A 26,499-nucleotide genomic window follows, 5' to 3' on the forward strand; every position below is an offset into this window, starting at 1 on the left:
CATGTGTTGTAAACGTAATTCTCTGAGCATGACTGCGACTTGACTGTAATCTGCTCATTCATTGCTTTACCTGTCAACAGCGATGAAAACCGCAATGCCTCGTGATAGTTTTATGGTAATGTGTTCTTTTTTAATTTTTTTAATGAACCGTTCCCTTCAGTCAGAAAGCAGAATTATTCACAAATAAAGGGAAGCAGAAAAATGTTTGAAAAGTAGAAACTGAATGGCCCCCAGTCACTGCTGTGGAAATGGGGTGTGTGTCGCTAAATAAATTGACGTCTGTTGTGGATAAGAGCTTTTAATTCCATTATTATCCCTCCATGAAAGAGAAAGGATTACAAATCTGTTCCGTGTTAACTCTTAGAAGGCTTTTCATACAGTAACATCAATTGGTGATAGAGGAAAATCTTGCATTCATTTCATTGCAATAGTACAAGTTTTCATAATCAGCCCATATCAAAGACACATGTTGAAATTGAAATATTTTTAATTCATTCTAAATACTATTGAGAAAAGTTGTTACAGCACATGCAACTGTGTTTCACAGTGAAATTAGACTTTAAAGCCCAGAAATAATTAATTGATTGTTTTAATATGAATGCATCTCTAATAAAGATGTAGTCTGTTTAAAAGAACAACAAAGTCCGTGATCTGATCTGAAATTGGGCACAGACTTGTTTAGACTAACAGCTTTGCCTCAGTTAGAGGGTATTCGTTGAACTTGCTTGATATCATAAACACATTTCACTGAGTGCGCTTCCAAGACTGCTCCATTATTTATTTGCCCGAACTACTGAATGTTTACTAGGCACACTGCCTAAAATAGAGATGAATTTTGTGCATTATGAGACTCAGCAGAAGTGTGGAATGTAGTGTACAGGTGCTGATGTTTGAGACATTTTAATTCCATGTTTAAACAAACATTTCACAAATGGTCAAAGCGCACATTGTTGTTATGATGGATTTTCTTGGCACAACAGAAACGGCAAGAACACACTCCAAAAGAAATCAAAACCCAAGAACGACAGGTAGTCTATGTGCTAAAAAGCAATTAAACGCGCCTGAGAAATCACAAACGCCTGTCAATCATTGTGTCCCATGTGCGGGAATCGTGTCTAAAACATGTTGATATTTCTACACGCATATGATAATGCCCTTTAGTAAAGTCGGAGATCATTTTGCACATTTTAAACTTTGCCACAGATTTCACATTCACATTTCACACAATTAGCAAGTGGTTAAAGTCTTTGTTCCAAACATTGTGTGCTGTAAATACATTCTGTAAAAAAAACGTGATTAAATTGCATCGTGAGATCAGAATCGTGAATCGCATCGCATCGTGAGCTGAGGGAATCGTTACTAGGGCTGTCACGATTATGAAATTTCATTGACGATTAATTGTCTAATAAATCATTGCGATTATGACGATTAATTGTCTGTTTTAGGGCTTTGGCGATTATGACGATTAATTGTCTGTTTTTGAGCTTTGACATTTAATTCATTTTTGATTCAGCTTGATACAAGACTATGTTTTTTCTTGGAAATACATCGGAAAAAATTGGGTCATCATATATTTAAGGTTTAGGCTTTTACCTGTCAATAATACAACCGCCAAATACTTGTAAATGAAGTAAATTGATTGAAATTTTAGTGATTTTGTTGTGGTGGTACATTTTACAAGTGTTACCATGCTTTAGTAACAATATATACACTAAAATATGCAATATGCAGATGCACTACAGCTCCCCCTAGTGTCTTCTATAGAGATGTGCAATAATTGCGATGATCCGAAATCATCGCGATGAGGTCAAACAATCGCGATGAGACGATTATTTAATAATCGTGACAGCCCTAATCGTTACATCCCAAACTAAGACCCAAAAAGTCAAAAAGGCCCATCGTCAGGTTTGTGTATACTTCACGGCTTTTTTGCCAGATGAACACCTTAGATATGATCGCTTAGAAAGGTTATAGCATATAACTATTGTTGAAAAACAATAATATAGGCTAAAGATGCATATGGTTTCAAGACTGTCTGTGTTTTTGCTTTAAGGCTCCTGGCTGTTTTTTATCTCTCATACTAGCAGTGTAGAAGTTTGTAAAAAGACCGCAGGGGAAAATGTAGTAAGCCTGGTGTGAAAATGTATGGAGGAGCAGATGACAAAATGCATTTGAAAGACTGTTGGGATTAATTGTGGTCTGGAATCACAGTCTCATTTGACCAGAGGCCAAGGTCATCCTGAAATACTGCATCTAAGAATTAATGTGCTGCTCTCAATGGTTTTGATCTGTGCCGTTAGTGCTCATCGCGTCTGTATTTTCAGAGTTTTTATGGATTTATGCAAAGTGAAACCCGACCGCAGCTGTACAAGAGAAGCTGTTTTTGTTTTTTCAGCACATTATATGACTCCCCACGCAGAACAGAACGTCTGGCAGTTATTCTAAAAGAATAATGACGAACAAAATGAACCTTTTGTAACAAAAGCTAATGGTATTTCTACCAAAGGGGAAATGTGCCCCTGAAATAAGCGGCCTCCTAAAGAAGAATCGTAAAACTTTTTACATTTGAAGCTCTGAAACCATTATTTTAAAATACCACTTCAATCTGTAGTGTGCCCCAGAGGTAAAAATACAAAGTCACTTTGTACCCTATATATCCTCTTTACTTTTGTGTGACTTTGTGTGAGCTGGAGGCATTGTTAAGAAGAGAACTTTAGGAGAGCGACTAAAGGGATGTTTGTGTTTTTGATAACAAATTTGGTAAATCAGACGACACTGAGTGGAATGTCCCTGCCTGCTGCAAACTAAACTAAACATCAGTATTTTGCATAATTTTATTTCCCCAGTTTTTCACGTGCAGGTCTAAATGTTTACATTTAATTGTTTGCGCTGTTTGCTGATAACGTAACGCCTTCAACAAGAAAGGCATCAGCAGTAAGAGGGCGAACAGGGAAAAGTCTGCTTTAAAACCGATTTCATCATCGTCACATTTCTAAACTTTCCCGCTATAGAATAGATCTGTCTGTGAATTACAGTCTCTGATATTTGTATAGCAGATTTTACTCAACCCTTCAAGAAGTTATTCGGTATGACATGGAAAACTGATAAAGTATACAGATAAATATGTTTTCCCATATTTCGGGCTGTAATTTAATAATCTGCTAATCGTGGTATTCGATGCTAAAGGCACCCAAATCTTACAATGTGGTTGTGTCAGGTGTTTGGAGGCCATTGTACAAAACCTTTTGAAAAAATATCTCAATGCTTTTTTAAAACTTGAGGATTGGAGTAAAATACCCGAAGAAGTTCACTGAGAACCAATGCTTTTTAGTTTACCTGATTAAATATAACATTTTGGCCAAGCAAAATCATTTGTATTGAAAATAAATCTCATGAATAAAAATAAAAGGGCAATGGGCCATGAGCGTTTAGACTCGTAAAGTTTAATTTCAGTGTAGTGTTGAACGAGTAAACGAGTGTAATATGAACAAAGTAGGTAAATAAGTTACAACTTGTCCTCAGTCCTCAGGCTTGGTATTTAATTGTTAATTGTTTAAATAAAACTGTTATATAACTGTATTGGTGAGGTTAAGACAATGTTTTTAATACACTTGTTACTAGGGCTGTCACGATTGTGAAATTTGACTGACGATTAATTGTCTAATAAATCATTGCGATTATGACGATTAATTGTCTGTTTTTGAGCTTTGACATTTAATTCTCATACATTTTTGATTCAGCGATTTAAACGACCATATTGTTCTGAATACAAGACTATGGTTTTTTCTTGGAAATACATCGGAAAAAATTGGGTCATCATATATTTAAGGTTTAGGCTTTTTCCTGTCAATAATACAACCGCCAAATACTTGTAAATTAAGTAAATTGATCAGGAGTGAATTGAAGCCACCATTAAAATGCTATCAGTCATAGAAAAGCTTCTAGTCTGTTTTTTTCTCACTTGCAAGACTACAATAAAAGTTTACTTCTATGTTAATGAGATTTTGGTAGACTGGTTTTCACACTGAGATTTGCTTAAATAATATTAAATTGTACTGCAAGTGATTGTGTTGTGGTGGTACATTTTACAAGTATTACCATGCTTTAGTTACAATATATACACTAAAATATGCAATATGCAGATGCACTACAGCTCCCCCTAGTGTCTTCTATAGAGATGTGCAATAATTGCGATGATCTGAAACCATCGCGATGAGGTCAAACAATCGCGATGAGACGATTATTTAATAATCGTGACAGCCCTACTTGTTACATTTGTAAAAAAATATTCTGTGCAAAAATACTGTTAAATTTGTGTTTACGTAATATATGTCTGAAAAGAAAAAAATAATGTCTGTGCGCTGTGCATATTTATTATAAACGCATACTATATTATAAATATATAATTAACATAAGTATTGTTTTTACATACAATGTGTATAGGTATATTTAAGAAAATTTTACATACATTTTTTTGTTTACCAATAACAAAATAAATTATATCTAAGCGTTTAAGAATTTATAGATATTTCTTAAATATATGCATGTTTTTATAAATATAAAATTAATTTCCACAGTACACAGACATAAAGCAGTAAAAACAAACTTTTAGTCTGGATGCGATTAATCATTTAACAGCCCTAGTCTGGCTGGTTTTTTTTGCGTGTTTAATTTGCTGTGTATTTATTGAATTGATTTAGCTTTAAATCTGTTAGCTTTTTGTCTGTAGGGCGGGCTATCTGCCTCAAAACATCCCTCTGCAGATCATCTCGTATTTGTCTCAGGAGAGCGAGTTTCTGCCCTGGCACGCTGCTAGTCGAGCTCTTTACCAGCTGGACAAACTCCTGGACCGCACCGAAGACCACAGCCTCTTTAGCGTGAGTCTTTAATCCTCAGATCAGTTCAGCCTCTGTTATACTTTAAGCGCTACACGAGGATCGGAGACCAATCCGCAGTAAAGAGCAAAACAGACATTGTATGCATTTCATTGCGTGTAGTCATATAATTCATATGATATATTTTATGTAATTCATGGTGTGAATCGCGCACGCATACACGCTCAGAGTCCCTCTCGGCGCGGATGAGTCATTTCTGTCCCTTCTCTGTAATAGATGGCCCTTTAATATCAGAAGTGAATTGCCGATGATGTAAATGGCGTCCTATCGTTTTTTTCTCCCTCATTGCGTTTACTGCGATGCGACAGATGTTTAGTGATGTAACGAAGACAAGAAACAGCAGGAGCGGATTAGTCGAGTGTCCTCAAATCACAAGACCAGGTGTCTCACCCGTCGCAGAGCGTGTGCGTGTGCACTGACCGGTGTAATTGAAATCGAAACGTGGTTTATCTCATGGCAAAACGGTAAGATGCAGTTGGAGTAGTAGCAGCTTGACAACTCAATTCAACACTCACGCGTTTGTTGTCAGCTGTCCGTTTGTCCACGTAGTCCAACCTCTTTTATTTTATGAGCAAAGACGAATAAAGCCCCTCTTTTTCTGTGTTCGCGTCTGTGGTCTCTGTGTGGTAGCGATACATCATCTGCTTATATCTTTGTTGAATGTTTTGATTTATTTTCCTATCGTCGTCTTCTCTCATCAGGATTATGTGCTGAAACAGGTGTCACCCAAGTATCACAAGATGGGCTGGCCGACCACTTCCTCCGACGGCTCCTTCGCGCAGGCTGCTTATCAGAGCCAGTGAGTTTAGCTTATAGCCAGTCTTGAATTCTATGAGTTTAATATGTATAATATAGCCTGAGGACTCAGAATTTACAAATTCTACCTCCACCTCTAAATTTTGTATTTTATCCTTCGTCTTTTGTCCTCAGAGAGTTACAGAGAGAGGTGATCATGTTGGCCTGTAGCTTTGGAAACAAGCACTGTCACCGTCAAGCCGTTTCTCTCATTTCAGACTGGATTTCCAGCAACAAGAACAGGTGAGGACTTTTACAGAGACTGAGACTACAGGATCATCTGCGTATTAGCTTTTTTTAAGGGTAGCCCAATGTTTCCTTGACCACTTCCTGCTTGTTTTATCTGCAACCTCTCACAGCAGTTGTGGACTTGAACTCTCGCAGTATGCCATGAAATAATAATTATACGCTGTGCCCTCACTTACTTCACAAGAAACGGACATACCGCCCAAGCCCACAGTTATGCCCGAGGTGCATTTGAGATGATTCTGTTTGAAATGTGGATTTTAAAATCGATGTTTGTCCTCGCACAAAGCACTGCGGTGTAATGTACACCATTCTATTGAATGATACAGCACAGTGAAAATCAATTCCATTACAATCCTTCTTGTCCTTCAAACTTTAATAAAGCAAACTCTATTTCTTTTTCACTCAGATTTAAACTTGTGTTATAGGGTGGTGATTGGAGAGTCTAAATCCACCTTCAAATCCAAATTCTTGTTAATATCTTGTTTATTTACACTGAAAAAAATTTGGAGTGAAGTTTACTTGAAAAAAGCTAGGCAAGGTTTTCCACTCAGGAAATGTTAGTAAATTGATCAGAACTGTCCAAGTAAATGCTAAACCCGTGTATAAGTAGTTTTTACTAGAAATTCCCAAGTACGGGGTCAAGTAAATTTTACTCATCCTTTGTTTGTAAATTTTATTTAAGTAATGCTTCTAAATATACTTAATATTTCTTAACAAGAGTCCTAGTTATCTTTTCCTCAGTAGTCTTTACTTGTTTGTTTTTTGTAAATGTTACTTGAAATCATATGAGGTATTAATATGTGTTAAGTAAAATGTATCTGAAGACCAAAAACGCTGACAGGTATTTCACAAAAATACTTTTATTCAGTGTTTGAATTCAAATATTTAACAGCTTATTTAAAAAACAGAGAAACAAATAAAAAAGGTAATCAAATAAATCAATTCAGATCCATTAAACCACCTTCACATTTCCTCTGGCATCAGTTAAAAATGTTTTATTGGTGAGAATGGTGAGTCCAATACCTGTGGAACAGATGAACATGGATGTTAATGCCACAATTAGATTATTTGTCATTAATAATTCAAATGAACTTATTGACCTTAATGCATTGAACATAGGCTAACGTTATACCAATTTTTAAACGTTAGAACAAATTAGTTCAAGATCCACCATTCTATCTGTAACAACAACGCCAGTTCAGAGCTAGCTAAGGCAGAGTTAGCTAAGGGTAAGTTAACACAGTAGGCTACTGCAAGTTTATCAATATCATATTGGTTATATACGGAGCATAAACTTGATTTAATTTTATGAATATGCATTACACGCAAGTTATTTGTCTAAGTTACGTAATGTTAGACATACGAGACTTGACACTATGTTTAGCAAACTGAACACTGTCAACATATTAATAGCTTAACTTAGCATCACGTTAATTCTATTATCCATGTGCATAATAAAAAACAACCGCGTTTGCAAACGTTGTCCAGAAATGTTAGCAATACCGAGACTCAATAACAAGAACTCGAACTCAAACAAACCAGCGAAAATAAAGTTTATTAATGCTGCACTATGCTGCAAACGTTACTACATGATTTAAAAAGAAAACATTTAATGACTTACCATAGTTTAATCCCCTCAGGCGCTGAAAAAGATGTTTCGATGCGCAAGGTTTCCTCAGGCTCTTCGCGCCAGTTGTAATGTCCGAAGTGCGCACACGCAGCTATTATATGGCTGTGTGGAGTATAATTTACTTGCGTTCATCAGTTTTATACATCGCTTAATTTAATGACAAAACACCAAGTAAATATTACTTGGCATTTTCATTTAAATTTACTTATGTATTAGAGCACAAATAATTACAAAGGAACCTCAAGTAACACATTGAATTAAACGCGACATTTTAAAGTAGAAAGACAAAATACAACTTACTTGTAAAACATACTCGAGTAATGCTAGCTTTATTTACAAACTCAAAAAATCAGATCAAAAAAAGAAAAAAAAATTTTTTTTTTACAGTGTACCTGCTAAAAATAACGGGTGTTATTAGTACAGGGCATTGCATAGAAGTTGTTCTGTGGTTTGGTTTACCAGTCGATTCAATATGTTGGGCACCTTTTGGGTGCGTTAGCCTGGAAAGGCTTGAAAACAGGACCGTGAACCTGGCAGCAGAGGTTTTGGGCCACCTGACGCGTCCTCCGGTTGTCATTACTTTAAAAACGACCCAGTGTAGTTTCAGTGAAACGTTTGTACGGTTTGATATTCAAGGATGATCGCGTCATAACAGAGAAATGAGTTTGACCTTTACGTCTGCAACGTCACAGAGAAATTGCATTTATGCATTTATGACTCGGAGACTGAAAAATAAACGGATTTTCTATGGAATTTAGTTTTACTCCATTTGAAATTGTAGCCTCACACAATGTTAAGAGTTTGTACTGTTTCAAGAACAAACACGTCTCAGACAAATCTCATACAGAATTGGAAAAAGCTCATTTTATAATATTATAAATCTGTTGGTGTCACACAGTAAGAAGTCCAAAGGATCAGATTTGTTTTGTCTGTCTTTATTATCTTGATTTTCAGCGCATCAATTTAAGGTGAAAATTGCTTCATAAAATTGAGTTCTCCAAAACATCACGTCGTGGAATATTGAATAGTATGTTCTCGATGCGTTTTTGAATTCACTTATCCCTTATTTATTTCAGCTGCAGTTCATAACCAAATGTCACCTTTACAGTCAAAGCCATTTCAATCTCGTTTATGATTCTCTGCATTTTTCATCCAAAACCTCCAGAATCTTTTTATTGCACTTTGTTTGAGGAAACACCGCAACGCTACGTCTCCTCCGGAGGTTTAATGTTATTTCTTGTAGTAATATTAAATGCTTCAACTCTCTTCATATGGCTGAGAGCTTTGCTGTTGTAGCTTGACTGTTATTGTTTGTCGTGTAATTTTGCGGTGACAAAATATTCTTTATTAGATTAATGTTAACCCAAAACACGGTTCGTGCAACACGACCGGAGCTGTCAGGGCAATCAAACACACCAGATTGCATAAAGCTTGGCATATACGAAGTAAACATTCTACTTGAAAAACAAATTATCGGTCTGTTTTTGGCTCAAAGTATTGTATTGTAACTGTGACTATTTGATTCGTCGTGTAGGATTCCACCCAACGTGCGGGACATCGTGTACTGCACTGGCGTGTCTCTGATGGATGAAGACGTGTGGGAGTTCATCTGGATGAAGTTTCACTCCTCCACTGCCGTCTCTGAGAAGAAGATTCTACTGGAGGCCTTGACCTGCAGCGACAACATCTACCTGCTCAACAGGTGTGCTAACTTGTGTTCATCGCATTGAAACGTTGCAAAACAGCACGGCGAGACGCATCCATATGACAAGCTTTGAAGCCTGTGTTTCTGTGATAGGCAAACGTTGAACGTTTTAGCTGCAGACCCGCTTTTCTTGTACTTGTGTAAAATAACTATTTAATGTACTTTTCTCTATTCACCGCTTTTAGTTCCTGCTGTAAAAATTCAACTTTACCTGTACTATGAGCGGATAACTAATGGTGCATTCCAGTCTGTAGCGACTGGATTCGTGCCTTAATAATTTAGAAACGGAAGGTCAGGCGCATTCATCGCAGAACCAGAGCGAGGCAATTACCCCACGTGCAATTACAAATTGAAAACTTGCGCACCGTGGCGGTGTCTTTTTGTTTTATCTCATTTCCTTTTTTGTCGTCTTGACATTTTGCAGCAATTTTAAGCGAAAGGCCTTAATTTGTTTTTTTAAAACGCTGACTCGCAGTATCGCAAACGCGTCTATTGAATAATTGTTTCATCGTTCCTGTCAGTGTCCGTCTTTGTTTACGACGCAAACAAATATGAGGTTTTAATAATTTCAGATTACCTCAAGCTTTAATAAAAAAGCGAATAACTATTAGCAGGAATATTCCAAAAAGGGTAATAGGAACAGACTTGAAAAAGTCAGAATATTGTATGTTACATAGCGGTAATGAATATCTGGTACCCATTTTTTGGGGGTTATACCAACAACAAAGCACGCAGTTTAGTTTACGTTTATAACAGGGCTGTTGAATTCTTCAGTCTGGACTCAATACCTTTTCTTATTTTTGTTGTCCACAGGCTCTTGAACCTTTCCCTCGCTTCCGACCTGGTGCCGGATCAGGACGCGATCGACGTCATCATACACGTGGGCCGCAATCCGCTCGGAAGACATTTAGCATGGAGATATTTCAGAGAGAAGTGGGACATATTGAATTCCAGGTCACTCTGGCAGATAGTACGCCTAGATTTATGTCTCTATTTATAAGTGGCTTTTTTTTAATAACGGCTTCTCTGGTTTGCAGGTACGGAGAAGCTTTGTTCATGAACTCCAAATTAATCAGCGGCGTGACGGAGTTTCTCAACACAGAGGAAGAGTTAAACGAGGTGAGTCTGAGCACCTGAGTTTCAGATTCACTTCCATATCCAACACTGATGAAAATATACATTTTTAAATATCCAAACGGCATGTCATTTTCTTACAAAATGATGTTCAATAGCAACGACACCAGACTTTTAAGCAAGTTGATATTACAGATATTGTGTCACCATTGCTGTTTTTTCTTCTCAGCTGAAAGAGGTCACCCTCACGAGCGGAGGAGCGGCGGCACCCGCATTTGCTCGCGCGGTCGAGATCGTTCAGGCTAACGTAAAATGGCACAGCCAGTTCGAGCAACAGTTCTACCGTTGGCTGCGGAAGGCGCCCGGCGGTTAAGGGGACAACACGGAACGGAACGACGTACTAGCTCCGTTAGAAGCACAAAGGACCACGAGAATCTGCAAAATCAAGCATTATTTCTTTGCCGTTTTTTTAAAGCGACCGGGCCACGAACGAGACAGAAGGCACGACGGAGGAGTAAGCCAGAAGAGCGGGAACTTTGCGTCGAAGCGTCACGCACGTCTGCATACGTTGAGAGATGGATCATTTTTAGATCCATTTTACCTTGTTTTGCATGACTCTCGTTTCCTTTGTCAAATCAAGAGCTCGGATTATCTTTCAAGGTCAGACTGCAGCACAAAGGATTTTTTTCTCTGGTAGGCACATTTTGACGAAGCACAAAGATCGCCCGGTTTAAAGAAGGACAAAGCATGTGAAAGAATCACGTAGCCTTTTTCTCTCTAAGCCATAAAGCGGAGACCAAACGCTGCCCGACTTTGTCACGTTACGCTTTATTTTATTTTCAAAGGAGTTGTCCTTGAGTAGACGGTTTCCGGTTTTACATTAGATTTGTCTTCAGACTCAGCGTTGACGTTTTCACGTACAATTGAGACACGGGAGTGTCAACGTTGGGTATTCCTTTAAACATACAAATAAAAAAGGACAGATCATTATTGGTGAAAATGTGTAGTGAGCCTTAACGCTAGTTTCACACATACTCCGCGTGCATCGTATGTATTGTATTACGTACCGCTGCACTTTCACAGGCCGGAGTGCCACAAATTGTAACATGAGCGTGTCACTTTTTATGAAAAGACCCCTCCCACACGTGTTGTGTAATTTCACATAATACGCTGTAGATCTAATTTTGAGAAGTTATTGATTTGTAGTTATTTTTTGCTGCTCCCGGTAAGTTTTGCCTTTTTCTTTATTCTGGTATTGAAGTAATCAGATCACAGTTAATAGTAGTAGTATTTAATTGTATACATTTTCGTGTCAATGCGTGTTCATTTTGACCACAAACTATCTGACGTGGTTTTATTTTTACTGTGCCGCATGCAGTAGATTAGACTTGGAAAGTCGTGGCGCACAGATCCTTTTAGCATACGTACTGCTGCAAGTGGAGTATGTGTGAAACGAGCGCAGGTCTAGATAAATAGTCATTAGGGGGGAAAAAATGACTCTCGGTGGGCCTTGACTTGAAAATTGAAATTCACTTGAATCAAAAGGACTCAAAAAACCCCCGCAAGCTTTACAACGCAAAACTGCAAAGCCTCCTCGCATAGTTTAGAGAAATATTCACGTTAAACCAACCAACCAACCAATACTTAATTTGATTCTGTCAAATGGTGTATTTCTTCTGTATATGATGCTTATTTTAATAAAAGTGCCAAACTGATCAGCCCTGCGGTTAAACAAAAACGTATGAATCAAGACTCTGTTTATTTTTTCACAGACATACCCACGTTAACAGTGCACAGGTTTTACTCTTGACTGCTAACAATGTATAGCCAGGACAATTTTGTCACACATTTGTGATTTAGAAACGAGCGGTGATTTCATTAGCTGCTAATAAAAGGTGCGTTCCTGTGGCAGACTTAGTGATTCGGGGCTCAAATCTACAAGTGAAGTGAACAACTTAACTAAATATACAGTTAATCGCTAATAAAACAAAATAAAAATATAAAGAATGTAGAAAATTGTAAGGTAATCTATGGAAATAGTATTTTCTCAATGTGAAATTAAAAAATGATTAAGTCAAATGAAAATCTAGAACGTTCACAAACAAACTGCTACAAATAACATACTGCCAGACATCAAAATATTGTGAGTGGGATTCACGACAAATCAGAATCAGAATCAGAAGAGCTTTATTGCCAAGTGTGCTTGCACACACAAGGAATTTTCTTTGGTGTTGGAAGCTTCTAGTACAGACATTCAACACAATGACAATACAATATAATACGATTTACAGTCTAAAAGATTCTAAATTGTGCATATATAAAATAAAGACTATTTTACAGAAAATGGGGGATAATAACATATAAGAGACATTGTACAGGGTAGTATATAGTAGAATAAACATATTGTATGTACACTTGTGCAAATGGATAATTTAGTAAGTAGAGGTAGTGTTATATGCATGTATACATAAGATGTAGATATAATAAGGCACTATAGTGCACACTATAGGAGTAGTGGAAGTGGAATATTGCTCTTAAGGAGCAGTTATCTGTTTAGGAGGGAGATTGCCTGGGGGAAGAAGCTGCTTCTGTGTCTGGAAGTCCTGGTGTTTGGTGCTCTAAAGCGCCGGCCAGAGGGCAGCAGATCAAAGAGTTTGTGTGCTGGGTGTGTGGAGTCAATGATGATTTTTCTTGCCCTGTTTTTCACTCTGGAATCGTACAGGTCCTGAAGTGTGGGCAGAGGAGCACCAATAATTTTCTCAGCACTACGAACTGTCCGTTGTAGTCTTCGTAGGTCTGATTTGGTGGCCGAGCCATACCAAACAGTAATTGAAGTGCACAGAACAGATTCGATGACCACTGAGTAGAACTGGGTCAGTAGCTCCTGTGGTAGGTTGAACTTCCTCAATTGACGGAGGAAGTATAACCTCTGCTGGGCCTTCTTTACAATGGAGTCTATGTGGGACTCCCACTTCAGGTCCTGAGAGATGGTGGAGCCCAGGAACCTGAATGACTCCACAGTATCCACAGTGCTGTCCAGGATGGTGAGGGGAGGAAGTGATGGAGGGTTCCTTCTGAAATCCACTATCATCTCCACTGTCTTGAATGCATTCAGCTCTAGGTTGTTTTGACTACACCAGGCAGCCAGCTGAGCAACCTCCTTTCTGTAGGCAGATTCATCACCGTCTTGAATAAGGCCAATGACTGTGGTGTCATCTGCAAACTTCAGGAGTTTGACAGAAGGGTCTGTAGAGGTGCATTCGTTTGTGTAGAGTGAATATAGCAGTGGAGAAAGAACACATCCTTGAGGAGCTCCGGTGCTGATGGTACATGTGCTGGATTTAAATTTTCCCAACCTCACTAGCTGCTGCCTGTTCGACAGGAAGTTAATAATCCACTGACAGGTAGAGGTTGGCACAGAGAGCTGGGTAAGCTTGGGCAGGAGGAGGTCTGGGATTATGGTGTTGAAGGCCGAGCTGAAGTCTACAAACAGGATCCTGACGTAAGTCCCTGGTCTGTCTAGGTGTTGTAGGATGTAATGCAGTCCCATGTTTACTGCATCGTCCACAGACCTGTTTGCTCGGTAAGCAAACTGGAGGGGATCAAGAAGTGGTCTGGTGATGTCCTTCAGGTGGGCCAGTACAAGTCTCTCAAATGACTTCATGACCACAGATGTTAAAGCAACAGGCCTGTAGTCATTAAGTCCAGATATTTTGGGTTTCTTCTGTACAGGGATGATGGTGGAGCGTTTGAAGCATGAAGGGACTTCACACTGCTCCAAAGATCTGTTAAAAATATTAGTGAAGATGGGCGACAGCTGCTCCGCACAGACTTTCAGGCAGGAGGGTGAGACATTGTCTGGGCCTGGTGCTTTTCTGATCTTTTGTTTGCGGAAAAGCTGGCAAACATCCTCTTCGCAGATCTTAAGTGCAGGTTGAATGTCAAGAGGAGGTGTTAATGGTATAGCAGAGATAGGGTCAGGGCGGGTGTGAAGGGTGAGACTCTGCATTTCAAAACGACAATAGAAGTCGTTCAGGTCGTCAGCCAGTCGTTGATTACCCATAGACTGAGGGGATGATGGCTTGTAGTTGGTAATGTCTTTCAGGCCTTTCCACACTGATGCAGGGTCGTTGGCTGAAAACTGGTTCTTCAGCTTTTCAGAGTAGCTTCTCTTAGCTGCTCTTATCTCCTTTGTCAGTGTGTTTTTGGCCTGATTATACAAGACTTTGTCCCCACTTCTGTAAGCATCTTCTTTGTCAGTGTGTTTTTGGCCTGATTATACAAGACTTTGTCCCCACTTCTGTAAGCATCTTATATTTATTTGCTATATATAGCAAATAAGGCTATAATACCGTAAAAACTATTAGCGATTGCACCTTACATGAATTAACTCATTCCATCAAAGTACCGCGAGTGCAAGTTTTGACTTTTTAGGTGTTGTTCAGCATAGAAGAGGCTACACGTGTTCTTCAACAACAACCTCAACTTGACCTCAACATGTGTTATGGAGTTTTCTATTGATACTGTCCCAATCCTGTTTTTTTCCCAGTTTCTAGCTTACTGTATTTACAAAACATCTTACAAAATGCTGTTTGATCTAATAACGCATTTCATCAGAACCTCAGGTCACTGCAATTCGTGAACCCCTGTTTGGAAATCCCTGTTGTACAGCATTCTTACATAGGTTCCCTGGAGTTTAAGATGTTCAGTGGAGTTCATTGCAGCGTAAAGAGCTACCCAGCAAATACAGAACGGTCCCCTAATGTTTTTGGTTCCCTTTTGGTTATTTTCTGAAACCATAAAATAATGTTTTCAAATTTTCCAGGGAAATGAAAAAATGACCTAAAAATAACGTATACATGACATTCCCTCATGGTTATTGTAGGTTATTAACATGTTTTTGTTAAATAGTGAAAATATAGCTGAAGATATCTGAGCAACTGCCATTGCTCAGATCAAGTGTTAAGTATGTGTTTGATATGTGTTTTTTGTGAAATAGTCAAGAATTTACAAATCACATTCTTTAATAGTAAACTTTGTCAAAACTGGTAAATAATAGCAATAGCACTATAGCATGTGAAATGTATTTTTATTTCTCCAGTACTGAAAGCAGAACTGATAAGGGGGAGCTTATCGATACTTTGGTCTTTTTTCATTTATGCCCGGGGCCTGTTTAATCCATTCAAAGTGGCCTCGCAGCCCCTTCAGATCACATTGTTATGGCCTTGTGCGTCCTTGTAGCCATTTTTCTTTGTTGAATAAAGACATAAAGTGTGCGTTTCCCCTGCGATAGCACACTTAACAATAATCCCTAAATTCACCCGATATGTTCAGTGCATATGTGATTAAAATCACTCGCTACGATGTGTTATCTAATTCAGTTCAAGTTTATGACAGACCCGGTATTAAATGGGCCGTGGGGAAAAAATTATTAAGCTCTGCACTCATGTTAAAATATATCATATTTTATATCATAATATTGCAGCAGGATTAATGCAACATTTACTTGAGGATTTACCGAATTGTTTTTACTTAGGAAAATGTTTACTTTATATTATAAAGCAAATGCATATATGTGGTAGTTATATTTCACCACATTTCATAAATGTTTAAAAAAAAATTTTTTTACCGTTTATATTTAGTTAAAAATTTAAAAATGTTGTACTTACATTTACTCAAGTATTTTAGGCCCGGTTTCACAGACACAGCTTAGCTTAAGCCTAACTATACTACTAACTATCCCTTAGTTAGTCATCATCATTAAGATGACGAATATTTATGTCGCTTTCACTGATACATTTTAAGATATTTCGGGATATTTTCGGGCAAGTTATATTCAGTTAAAACATGTCACACATTCATTTTAGTCTGGGACTAGTTTTAAGCCTTGTCTGTGAAACCGGGCCTCAATGGTCACCTAAATATGGTAAAGAACAAAACCATGTACTTCTGATTTGTTGTGGAGCAAAAAGTATGATATATGCATTATGATAGGAAAAATGTTAACTCTGTACTTGTGAAGTTTTTTTTTTACCAGTTTAACTAACCTGCCCCAGTTTTATGTATTAAAAATAGTGTTGTTTTTCAAGTAAAGATGCCAAACATGTTAAATAGACCAACAATGTCCCGCCATCCTGGCATCAGGTGCCAGCGTTGACAGCAGAGATGTGCTCCAAAACGCTGTCCACTTTTTTTTGTTTTTGGTCCCCCATGTCGTAGACTAGGCCTGGTTTCTTTGTTTCTTTGGCCTTTGACATTGTTTCTGTGTGTTTAATCATGCGGACACCCAGCCATTGCTCAGAAAAGGTGATGTGATATATATATACACACACAGGTGCTGGTCATATAATTAGAATATCATCAAAAAGTTGATTTATTTCACTAATTCCATTCAAAAAGAGAAACTTGTATATTATATACATTCATTACACACAGACTGATATACACTCACCTAAAGGATTATTAGGAACACCTGTTCAATTTCTCATTAATGCAATTATCTAATCAACCAATCACATGGCAGTTGCTTCAATGCATTTAGGGGTGTGGTCCTGGTCAAGACAATCTCCTGAACTCCAAACTGAATGTCAGAATGGGAAAGAAAGGTGATTTAAGCAATTTTGAGCGTGGCATGGTTGTTGGTGCCAGACGGGCCGGTCTGAGTATTTCACAATCTGCTCAGTTACTGGGATTTTCACGCACAACCATTTCTAGGGTTTACAAAGAATGGTGTGAAAAGGGAAAAACATCCAGTATGCGGCAGTCCTGTGGGCGAAAATGCCTTGTTGATGCTAGAGGTCAGAGGAGAATGGGCCGACTGATTCAAGCTGATAGAAGAGCAACTTTGACTGAAATAACCACTCGTTACAACCGAGGTATGCAGCAAAGCATTTGTGAAGCCACAACACGCACAACCTTGAGGCAGATGGGCTACAACAGCAGAAGACCCCACCGGGTACCACTCATCTCCACTACAAATAGGAAAAAGAGGCTACAATTTGCACGAGCTCACCAAAATTGGACAGTTGAAGACTGGAAAAATGTTGCCTGGTCTGATGAGTCTCGATTTCTGTTGAGACATTCAAATGGTAGAGTCAGAATTTGGCGTAAACAGAATGAGAACATGGATCCATCATGCCTTGTTACCACTGTGCAGGCTGGTGGTGGTGGTGTAATGGTGTGGGGGATGTTTTCTTGGCACACTTTAGGCCCCTTAGTGCCAATTGGGCATCGTTTAAATGCCACGGCCTACCTGAGCATTGTTTCTGACCATGTCCATCCCTTTATGACCACCATGTACCCATCCTCTAATGGCTACTTCCAGCAGGATAATGCACCATGTCACAAAGCTCGAATCATTTCAAATTGGTTTCTTGAACATGACAATGAGTTCACTGTACTAGAATGGCCCCCACAGTCACCAGATCTCAACCCGATAGAACATCTTTGGGATGTGGTGGAACGGGAGCTTCGTGCCCTGGATGTGCATCCCACAAATCTCCATCAACTGCAAGATGCTATCCTATCAATATGGGCCAACATTTCTNACAGGTGCTGGTCATATAATTAGAATATCATCAAAAAGTTGATTTATTTCACTAATTCCATTCAAAAAGTGAAACTTGTATATTATATTCATTCATTACACACAGACTGATATATTTCAAATGTTTATTTCTTTTAATTTGATGATTATAACTGACAACTAATGAAAATCCCAAATTCAGTATCTCAGAAAATTAGAATATTACTTAAGACCAATACAAAGAAAGGATTTTTAGAAATCTTGGCCAACTGAAAAGTATGAACATGAAAAGTATGAGCATGTACAGCACTCAATACTTAGTTGGGGCTCCTTTTGCCTGGATTACTGCAGCAATGCAGCGTGGCATGGAGTCGGTCAGTCTGTGGCACTGCTCAGGTGTTATGAGAGCCCAGGTTGCTCTGATAGTGGCCTTCAGCTCTTCTGCATTGTTGGGTCTGGCATATCGCATCTTCCTCTTCACAATACCCCATAGATTTTCTGTGGGGTTAAGGTCAGGCGAGTTTGCTGGCCAATTAAGAACAGGGATGATGATTGTGGTAGAGGTGTCATGTTGGAGGTCCTCCAGACTTGGGAAACTGTCCTGCAGACAATCCAACCCTGAAGACCTTGCCAGGGTGTGCTTGAAACCACATTAGCGATGCATGATAATGACGGAGGTGGACATGAAGGATACCTGGATGAGTACCACAGTAAGCGGTGAGATTACATATAGTAAGCTTCCAATAACAGCGTAACATTCACACAATGTGACCAACAGCCTCACTCTATTTACATGCAATTTTTATTATTCAGATGGCAAAGAAAAAACATTACATCAAACTTTAATGGAAAGTGTTAACATGTGTATACACATGTAAGTATAATCAAGAATAAGTTCCTTCACCGTATTCACCAAGAGGTCTGTGGCTCACTGGTCTAAGTATTGCCTCACGGCATCAGAAGTCACCGGTTCGAATCCAGATTTCTAGGTTAGTGTTTAATTAACCATTATGTCTTTGCTTCTGTAACAGCACTCAAAAAAATGCTTTCTGGTATGGAGTCACAGGCGAGGTATAAGTTCCTTCACTGTATTCACCAAGAGATCTGTGGCTCATTGGTATGAGCGCTGACTCACGGTACCAGAGCTTGCTGGTTCAAATCCAGGCAGACCTAACAGTTGAAGAGCAAAGCTCAACTCTTTACTTCTGTAATTGCGTTAGCATTGAGTTAGAGGTGAAGTAGAAGTTCCGACACATGTATCACCAAGAGATCTGTAGCTCAGTGGTATGAGCACTGCCTCACTGTATCAGAGGTTGCGGGTTCAATTCCAGCCAGATCTTGAGGAATAACAACCAATGCAAAAAACTCCACTACTCTGAAGAAAGAAGGGGGCCCGTTAGTTGGGCCCCCCGAACGTTGAGACAATGACCAGTAGTGCTTATGAAGCTTGATTGATGAAAGCTACTTTCATTTTCTTTCTTTCTTTTACTTTCATTCATTTACTTTCTTTCCATTTACTTTCTTTCCATTACTTTCTTTCATTTACTTTCATTTACTTGCTTTCTTTCTTTCATTTACTTTCTTTCATTTACTTTCCATTACTTTCTTTCCTTTTCTTTCATTTACTTTCTTGCTTTCTTTCATTTGCTTTCATTCATTTACTTTCTTTCTTTCTTTCATTTGCTTTCATTCATTTACTTTCCATTACTTTCTTTTACTTTCATTCATTTACTTTCTTGCTTTCATTCATTTACTTTCGTGCTTTCTTTCCATTACTTTCTTTCTTTTACTTTCTTTCTTTCATTCATTTACTTTCTTTCATTTACTTTCTTTCATTTACTTTCTTTCTTTCCATTACTTTCATTCATTTACTTTCTTTCATTTACTTTCTTTTACTTTCTTTCTTTCATTTACTTTTTTCTTTATTTCTTTCATTTACTTCTTTCTTTCTTTTACTTTCTTTCTTTCTTTTACTTTCTTTCTTTCATTTACTTTCTTTCCATTACTTTCTTTCATTTACTTCTTTCATTTACTTTCTTTCTTTTACTTTCTTTCCATTACTTTCTTTCATTTACTTTCTTTTACTTTCCATTACTTTCTTTCATTTACTTTCTTGCTTTCTTTCATTTACTTTCTTTCATTTGCTTTCATTCATTTACTTTCTTTCCATTACTTTCTTTCTTTCTTTCCATTACTTTCTTTTACTTTCTTTCATTCATTTACTTTCTTGCTTTCTTTCCATTACTTTCATTCATTTACTTTCTTTCTTTCATTTACTTTCTTGCTTTCTTTCATTTACTTTCTTTTTCTTTCTTTCTTTCCATTACTTTCATTCATTTACTTTCTTTCTTTCATTTACTTTCTTTCTTTTACTTTCCATTACTTTCTTTCATTTACTTTCTTTCCATTACTTTCTTTCATTTGCTTTCATTCATTTACTTTCTTGCTTTCTTTCCTTTTCTTTCTTTCCATTACTTTCTTTCATTTACTTTCTTTCTTTTACTTTCTTTCCATTACTTTCTTTCATTTACTTTCTTTCCATTACTTTCTTTCATTTACTTTCTTGCTTTCTTTCCATTACTTTCATTCATTTACTTTCTTGCTTTATTTACTTTCTTTCTTTCTTTTACTTTCTTTCATTTACTTTCTTTCCATTACTTTCTTTCTTTCATTTACTTTCTTTTACTTTCTTTCTTTCTTTCATTTACTTTCGTGCTTTCTTTCCATTATTTTCTTTCATTTACTTTCTTTCTTTCTTTTACTTTCTTTCTTTCTTTTACTTTCATTTACTTTCTTTCCATTACTTTCTTTCATTTACTTGCTTTCTTTCCATTACTTTCTTTCATTCTTTTACTTTCTTTCATTCATTTACTTTCTTTCATTCATTTACTTTCTTTCATTTACTTTCTTGCTTTCATTCATTTACTTTCTTGCTTTCTTTCTCTTACTTACTTTCTTTCATTCATTTACTTTCGTGCTTTCTTTCCATTATTTTCTTTCATTTACTTTCTTTCTTTCTTTTACTTTCTTTCTTTCATTCATTTACTTTCTTTCTTTCATTTACTTTCTTGCTTTCTTTCATTTACTTTCTTTTTCTTTCTTTCCATTACTTTCTTTCATTTACTTTCTTGCTTTATTTACTTTCTTTCTTTCTTTTACTTTCTTTCTTTTACTTTCTTTCTTTCATTTACTTTCTTTTACTTTCTTTCTTTCTTTCCATTACTTTCTTTCATTTACTTTTTTTTTCTTTATTTCTTTCATTTACTTTCTTTCATTTACTTCTTTCTTTCTTTTACTTTCTTTCTTTCTTTCATTTACTTTCTTTCTTTCCATTACTTTCTTTCATTTACTTTCTTGCTTTCTTTCCATTACTTTCTTTCATTTACTTTCTTTCTTTCATTTGCTTTCATTCATTTACTTTCTTGCTTTATTTACTTTCTTTCTTTCTTTTACTTTCTTTCCTTTTCTTTCTTTCTTTTACTTTCTTTCTTTCCATTACTTTCTTTCATTTACTTTTTTTTTCTTTATTTCTTTCATTTACTTCTTTCTTTCTTTCCATTACTTTCTTTCTTTCTTTTACTTTCTTTCCATTACTTTCTTTCATTTACTTTCTTGCTTTCTTTCCATTACTTTCATTCATTTACTTTCTTGCTTTATTTACTTTCTTTCTTTCTTTTACTTTCTTTCATTTACTTTCTTTCCATTACTTTCTTTCTTTCATTTACTTTCTTTTACTTTCTTTCTTTCTTTCATTTACTTTCGTGCTTTCTTTCCATTATTTTCTTTCATTTACTTTCTTTCTTTCTTTTACTTTCTTTCTTTCTTTTACTTTCATTTACTTTCTTTCCATTACTTTCTTTCATTTACTTGCTTTCTTTCCATTACTTTCTTTCATTCTTTTACTTTCTTTCATTCATTTACTTTCTTTCATTCATTTACTTTCTTTCATTTACTTTCTTGCTTTCATTCATTTACTTTCTTGCTTTCTTTCTCTTACTTACTTTCTTTCATTCATTTACTTTCGTGCTTTCTTTCCATTACTTTCTTTCATTTACTTTCTTTCTTTCTTTCATTCATTTACTTTCTTTCTTTCATTTACTTTCTTTCTTTCTTTTACTTTCTTTCTTTCTTTCTTTTACTTTCATTTACTTTCTTTCTTTCTTTCTTTCCATTACTTTCTTTCATTTACTTTTTTTTTCTTTATTTCTTTCATTTACTTTCTTTCATTTACTTCTTTCTTTCTTTTTCTTTCTTTCATTCATTTACTTTCTTGCTTTCTTTCTCTTACTTACTTTCTTTCATTCATTTACTTTCGTGCTTTCTTTCCATTACTTTCTTTCATTTACTTTCTTTCTTTCTTTCATTCATTTACTTTCTTTCTTTCATTTACTTTCTTTCTTTCTTTTACTTTCTTTCTTTCTTTCTTTTACTTTCATTTACTTTCTTTCTTTCTTTCTTTCCATTACTTTCTTTCATTTACTTTTTTTTTCTTTATTTCTTTCATTTACTTTCTTTCATTTACTTCTTTCTTTCTTTTTCTTTCTTTCATTCATTTACTTTCTTGCTTTCTTTCTCTTACTTACTTTCTTTCATTCATTTACTTTCGTGCTTTCTTTCCATTACTTTCTTTCATTTACTTTCTTTCTTTCTTTCATTCATTTACTTTCTTTCTTTCATTTACTTTCTTTCTTTCTTTTACTTTCTTTCTTTCTTTCTTTTACTTTCATTTACTTTCTTTCTTTCTTTCTTTCCATTACTTTCTTTCATTTACTTTTTTTTTCTTTATTTCTTTCATTTACTTTCTTTCATTTACTTCTTTCTTTCTTTTTCTTTCTTTCATTCATTTACTTTCTTGCTTTCTTTCTCTTACTTACTTTCTTTCATTCATTTACTTTCGTGCTTTCTTTCCATTACTTTCTTTCATTTACTTTCTTTCTTTCTTTTACTTTCTTTCTTTCATTCATTTACTTTCTTTCTTTCATTTACTTTCTTGCTTTCTTTCATTTACTTTCTTTTTCTTTCTTTCCATTACTTTCATTCATTTACTTTCTTTCTTTCTTTTACTTTCTTTCTTTCTTTCTTTCTTTTACTTTCATTTACTTTCTTTTACTTTCTTTCTTTCTTTCTTTCCATTACTTTCTTTCATTTACTTTTTTTTTCTTTATTTCTTTCATTTACTTTCTTTCATTTACTTCTTTCTTTCTTTTTCTTTCTTTCTTTCCATTACTTTCTTTCTCTTACTTACTTACATTCCATTACGTTCTTTCTTTCATTTACTTTACTTAAAAAACAAAGACAGTAAGTAAGTTTCATAACAGCTGCTGGACATTGTCGTAACATTCGGGAACCCAACTAACGGGGCCCCCTCCTTTCATCAGGTTAGTGGAGTTTTACGCATCAGCTGTTATTCCAGAGATTACACAGTGCTCTCAGAGTCTGCAGTTATTCCTCTAGATCTGGCTGGATTTGAACCAGCAACCTCTGGTACTGTGCTCATACCACTGAGCCACAGATCTCTTGGTGATACGTTTGTTAGAACTAAAATAAAGTAAATAAGACAGACAGACAGAATGAAAGTAAATAAGAAAGAAAGACAGACAGACAGTAAGAAAGACAGAAGTGAGTGAGTGAGTGAGTAAGTAAGACAGGCAGACAGGTTAGTGGAGTTTTACGCATCAGCTGTTATTCCAGAGATTACACAGTGCTCTCACCAGACTCTGCAGTTATTCCTCGAGACAGACAGACAGAAAGACAGTAAGTAAGAAAGAACGAAAGAAAACGAGAATGAAAGAAAAAGAAAGAGACAGACAGACAGACAGTAAAGGGCTCTGCATACTACATTCGAAATCGAAAAACGACCATCTGTGACCTGATTTCGAACAAAATCTGGTCCAAACGACAATTCGTTTCACTAGTTCGCAGCAGCAAACCAAACAGAACTTTCCGGGAAAGTTCGTGTTGGCCAGTAAACACCCTCGAGCCACCATTGGTCCATGACCCATTACGTGATAGGTGGGTGTGTTGTTTGGCGCGGCCCCCCCAAAAAAGTCGCACCCCATTGGCCCCCCAACCAGAATGAGATTTTTAAAATATATATATATATTTTTTTTTTATATTATAATAATAGTATTAATATTTATTAATTAAAATGTACATTATCGAAGCACTATGTATCTCACAAACTAGTAAGTAAAACGTGGTTTATTGTATGATAAAACTTATTGTATCAAACTCTAATACGGGTTGGCTAACTGAGATTAAGCTAGTCGCTAAGGCATTGGATTTGAATTTTTCTGCTGCTCATACTCGCATTTTGATCGATCACTCTACGTGTTTGGTTAATACATTACTCCATCAGCTGATCTTTAAATTGTTGGATTTGCAGTTTTTGGCATCTGTTACTACCATATTTTTTTATAGTCAAATATATGTAGAACAGTTAGCGAATTAGCATCCCAGCTAACACAGTTACGTTGTGACGACGTACCTGGTCCGAACCATATTCGTTGCCACGACGTACCATAATAACGTTCCAGCGAAGTAACTTTGTGATTCCCATATTCGTCCTGACGATGTAACATTGGACGTTGTTGGGACATGGTGATTTCCCCCTGAAGACTTAGCTGGAACGTACCATATTCCTCGCAGCGACGTACCAAATAATGTTTCTGGGATGTGATGAGCACGTCCTAACGACCAAACAGTCACGTTGTTAAAATCTTTTAATTTAATTTAAACAATTATCATCCCTCAAATAGATTATTAAATTAATTTGTGATTTAATCTGTGCGTTAAAGATTACGTTATGCATAATTGGAGTAATTCTCTATTCAAATATGTATAAAGCACAGTATAATGATTATAAAACTCAACACATCACAATGTCGGCTACACAATAAACGTGAAATACTTGCGTATGCAAGTTACTTGTTAAACTACAAACTCGTATGTGCTACTTACGTTTGGACGCGAGTCAAGTTTGCTGTGACTGTCTTCTGCAGTTCGTCGATTGAAATCCACCCGGAAAAGTCACGGTAAAGATGTACTTTTTTAACATGACGGCTTACGCGTAAAACAAACATTTCCGTGTATGAAATTAGCGTAAAACGCGTGTTTGAGTAATCCAAAGTCGCGCCACAACGCTGTCGACACGCTTGAAATGTCACGAATAACTTCCGGCGTCCGACAAGCGTATCTTCCGTTGAATACACCGGTTAAGCGTTAACCACGCCCCTTACGTTAAAACCGCAGCCGTGATTCGCGTGTCTAGCTCGATTTCATCGGTCAACTCTAACCCAACAAACATTTGGATGTTTAATGACCGTGAAAAGATGTCAGTCCGACACTTCCCGTCACGGTTGAAAAATAGTTCCTAAATGAAAGTTGAACGGACGTCATTGACGTCACCTGGCTGTGATTTCCACGTCTTTTCTGGTCGTCCCTGGACGTCCAAATTTGTCATCTTCTGGACGTTTATTATTAGATGTGTAGCCGTCGGTGAAAGTTGTTTATTGCTCATTTTATGCCTTAGGTGTTCTGCTATTGCTGCATCAAAGTCTGAATCTGTTGCATTTGGGCTACACCTGTTCGGAGCATCTGAGTGAGAGAAGAGAATATGAATATATAGTTGAAAGTTGAAAAAACATCAAAGGCAAAATTTGAGGTAAATGACATGAAATTATTTTGAAAAAGTCTGATTATCCTACAACGAAACATAAAATACATACAAGATTGTAATTAACATGTATTACACTTTATTTTTCTCTAGAATAATCGTATGTCGATAAAAGTTACTAATAACAGTAGAATAAACGTTTTTTAAGGGTAGCAAAAGCACCTGAAGAGTACTGCGTTCCATACTGTTCTTCAGCAAATAGCTGGCATTCTGGATCGTGGCAAGTCTACATCTTCTATTAAGAGTCTAGATTGTGACAAGGAATATATGTTAGATTAGTGGAAAAAAAAATTTTTTGCCCCCTCCGTCTTCAATGCCACTGTGGTGCCCTTGAGAAAGACCCTGTAAACTTTGTGAAAGTGGCATTTCTGGTAAAACCTGAAACGTTCTTGGTACAGAGAAGTACACTAAATAGAAAAAATAAAAATGACATAAATGAATAATAGACAAGGAATAAGAGATGTTGATCATAAGGCCAAAATTACCTTCAATTACATAGTATAGCTTTGAATGGCTTCTTTTTAACTTGACCACCACCCCTCATGCTGAATGTAGAGAGAAGAGCGCGAGAGCGAGAGAAACAAACACAAACTAACATAGAAGATGTAGACTTGCCATGTTCCACAATGCCAGCTATTCACTGAAGTTCATCTTTCAAACTGAACAGCATGGAAAATCTTCCTTTGGAATCCTGAAAGAAAAATCTGTTCATTAATATGTACACACACATGGACACATGACTACTTCTAAACTGAATGTGACACTTGCTGCCACATTTTGTGTTTGCAAACAATTAGGCCTGATGTCCTTAAGGACGAAGGTTGGGAACCCCTGATCTATTTACACATTGTTCTTGTATTTGCATGAAATTGCTCAACTTAATGTTAATTGTAACAGTTTTTAGGCAGTGACACAAAACTCAGCCAACGTTTCACCGCCAGCCTTTTATAA

At 36.6% G+C, this 26,499-nt stretch overlaps 1 protein-coding gene across 1 annotated transcript in view; it reads left to right on the forward strand.

Moving 5' to 3' along the window:
- Positions 1–12,086, forward strand: part of LOC130547662 (thyrotropin-releasing hormone-degrading ectoenzyme-like) — a 125,769-nt gene extending 113,683 nt beyond the window's left edge. The window contains exons 14-20 of the mRNA XM_057323801.1: positions 4,730–4,877; positions 5,597–5,694; positions 5,826–5,933; positions 9,104–9,271; positions 10,088–10,228; positions 10,312–10,393; positions 10,578–12,086. Coding sequence (XP_057179784.1) covers positions 4,730–4,877; positions 5,597–5,694; positions 5,826–5,933; positions 9,104–9,271; positions 10,088–10,228; positions 10,312–10,393; positions 10,578–10,721 — 889 coding nt within the window. The 3' untranslated portion in view covers positions 10,722–12,086. The remainder of the gene's footprint in view (positions 1–4,729; positions 4,878–5,596; positions 5,695–5,825; positions 5,934–9,103; positions 9,272–10,087; positions 10,229–10,311; positions 10,394–10,577) is intronic.
- Positions 12,087–26,499: the final 14,413 nt, after the last annotated feature.

This window comes from Triplophysa rosa, linkage group LG24 (genome assembly GCF_024868665.1).
Source record: "Triplophysa rosa linkage group LG24, Trosa_1v2, whole genome shotgun sequence".
NCBI classification, from domain to species: domain Eukaryota; kingdom Metazoa; phylum Chordata; class Actinopteri; order Cypriniformes; family Nemacheilidae; genus Triplophysa; species Triplophysa rosa.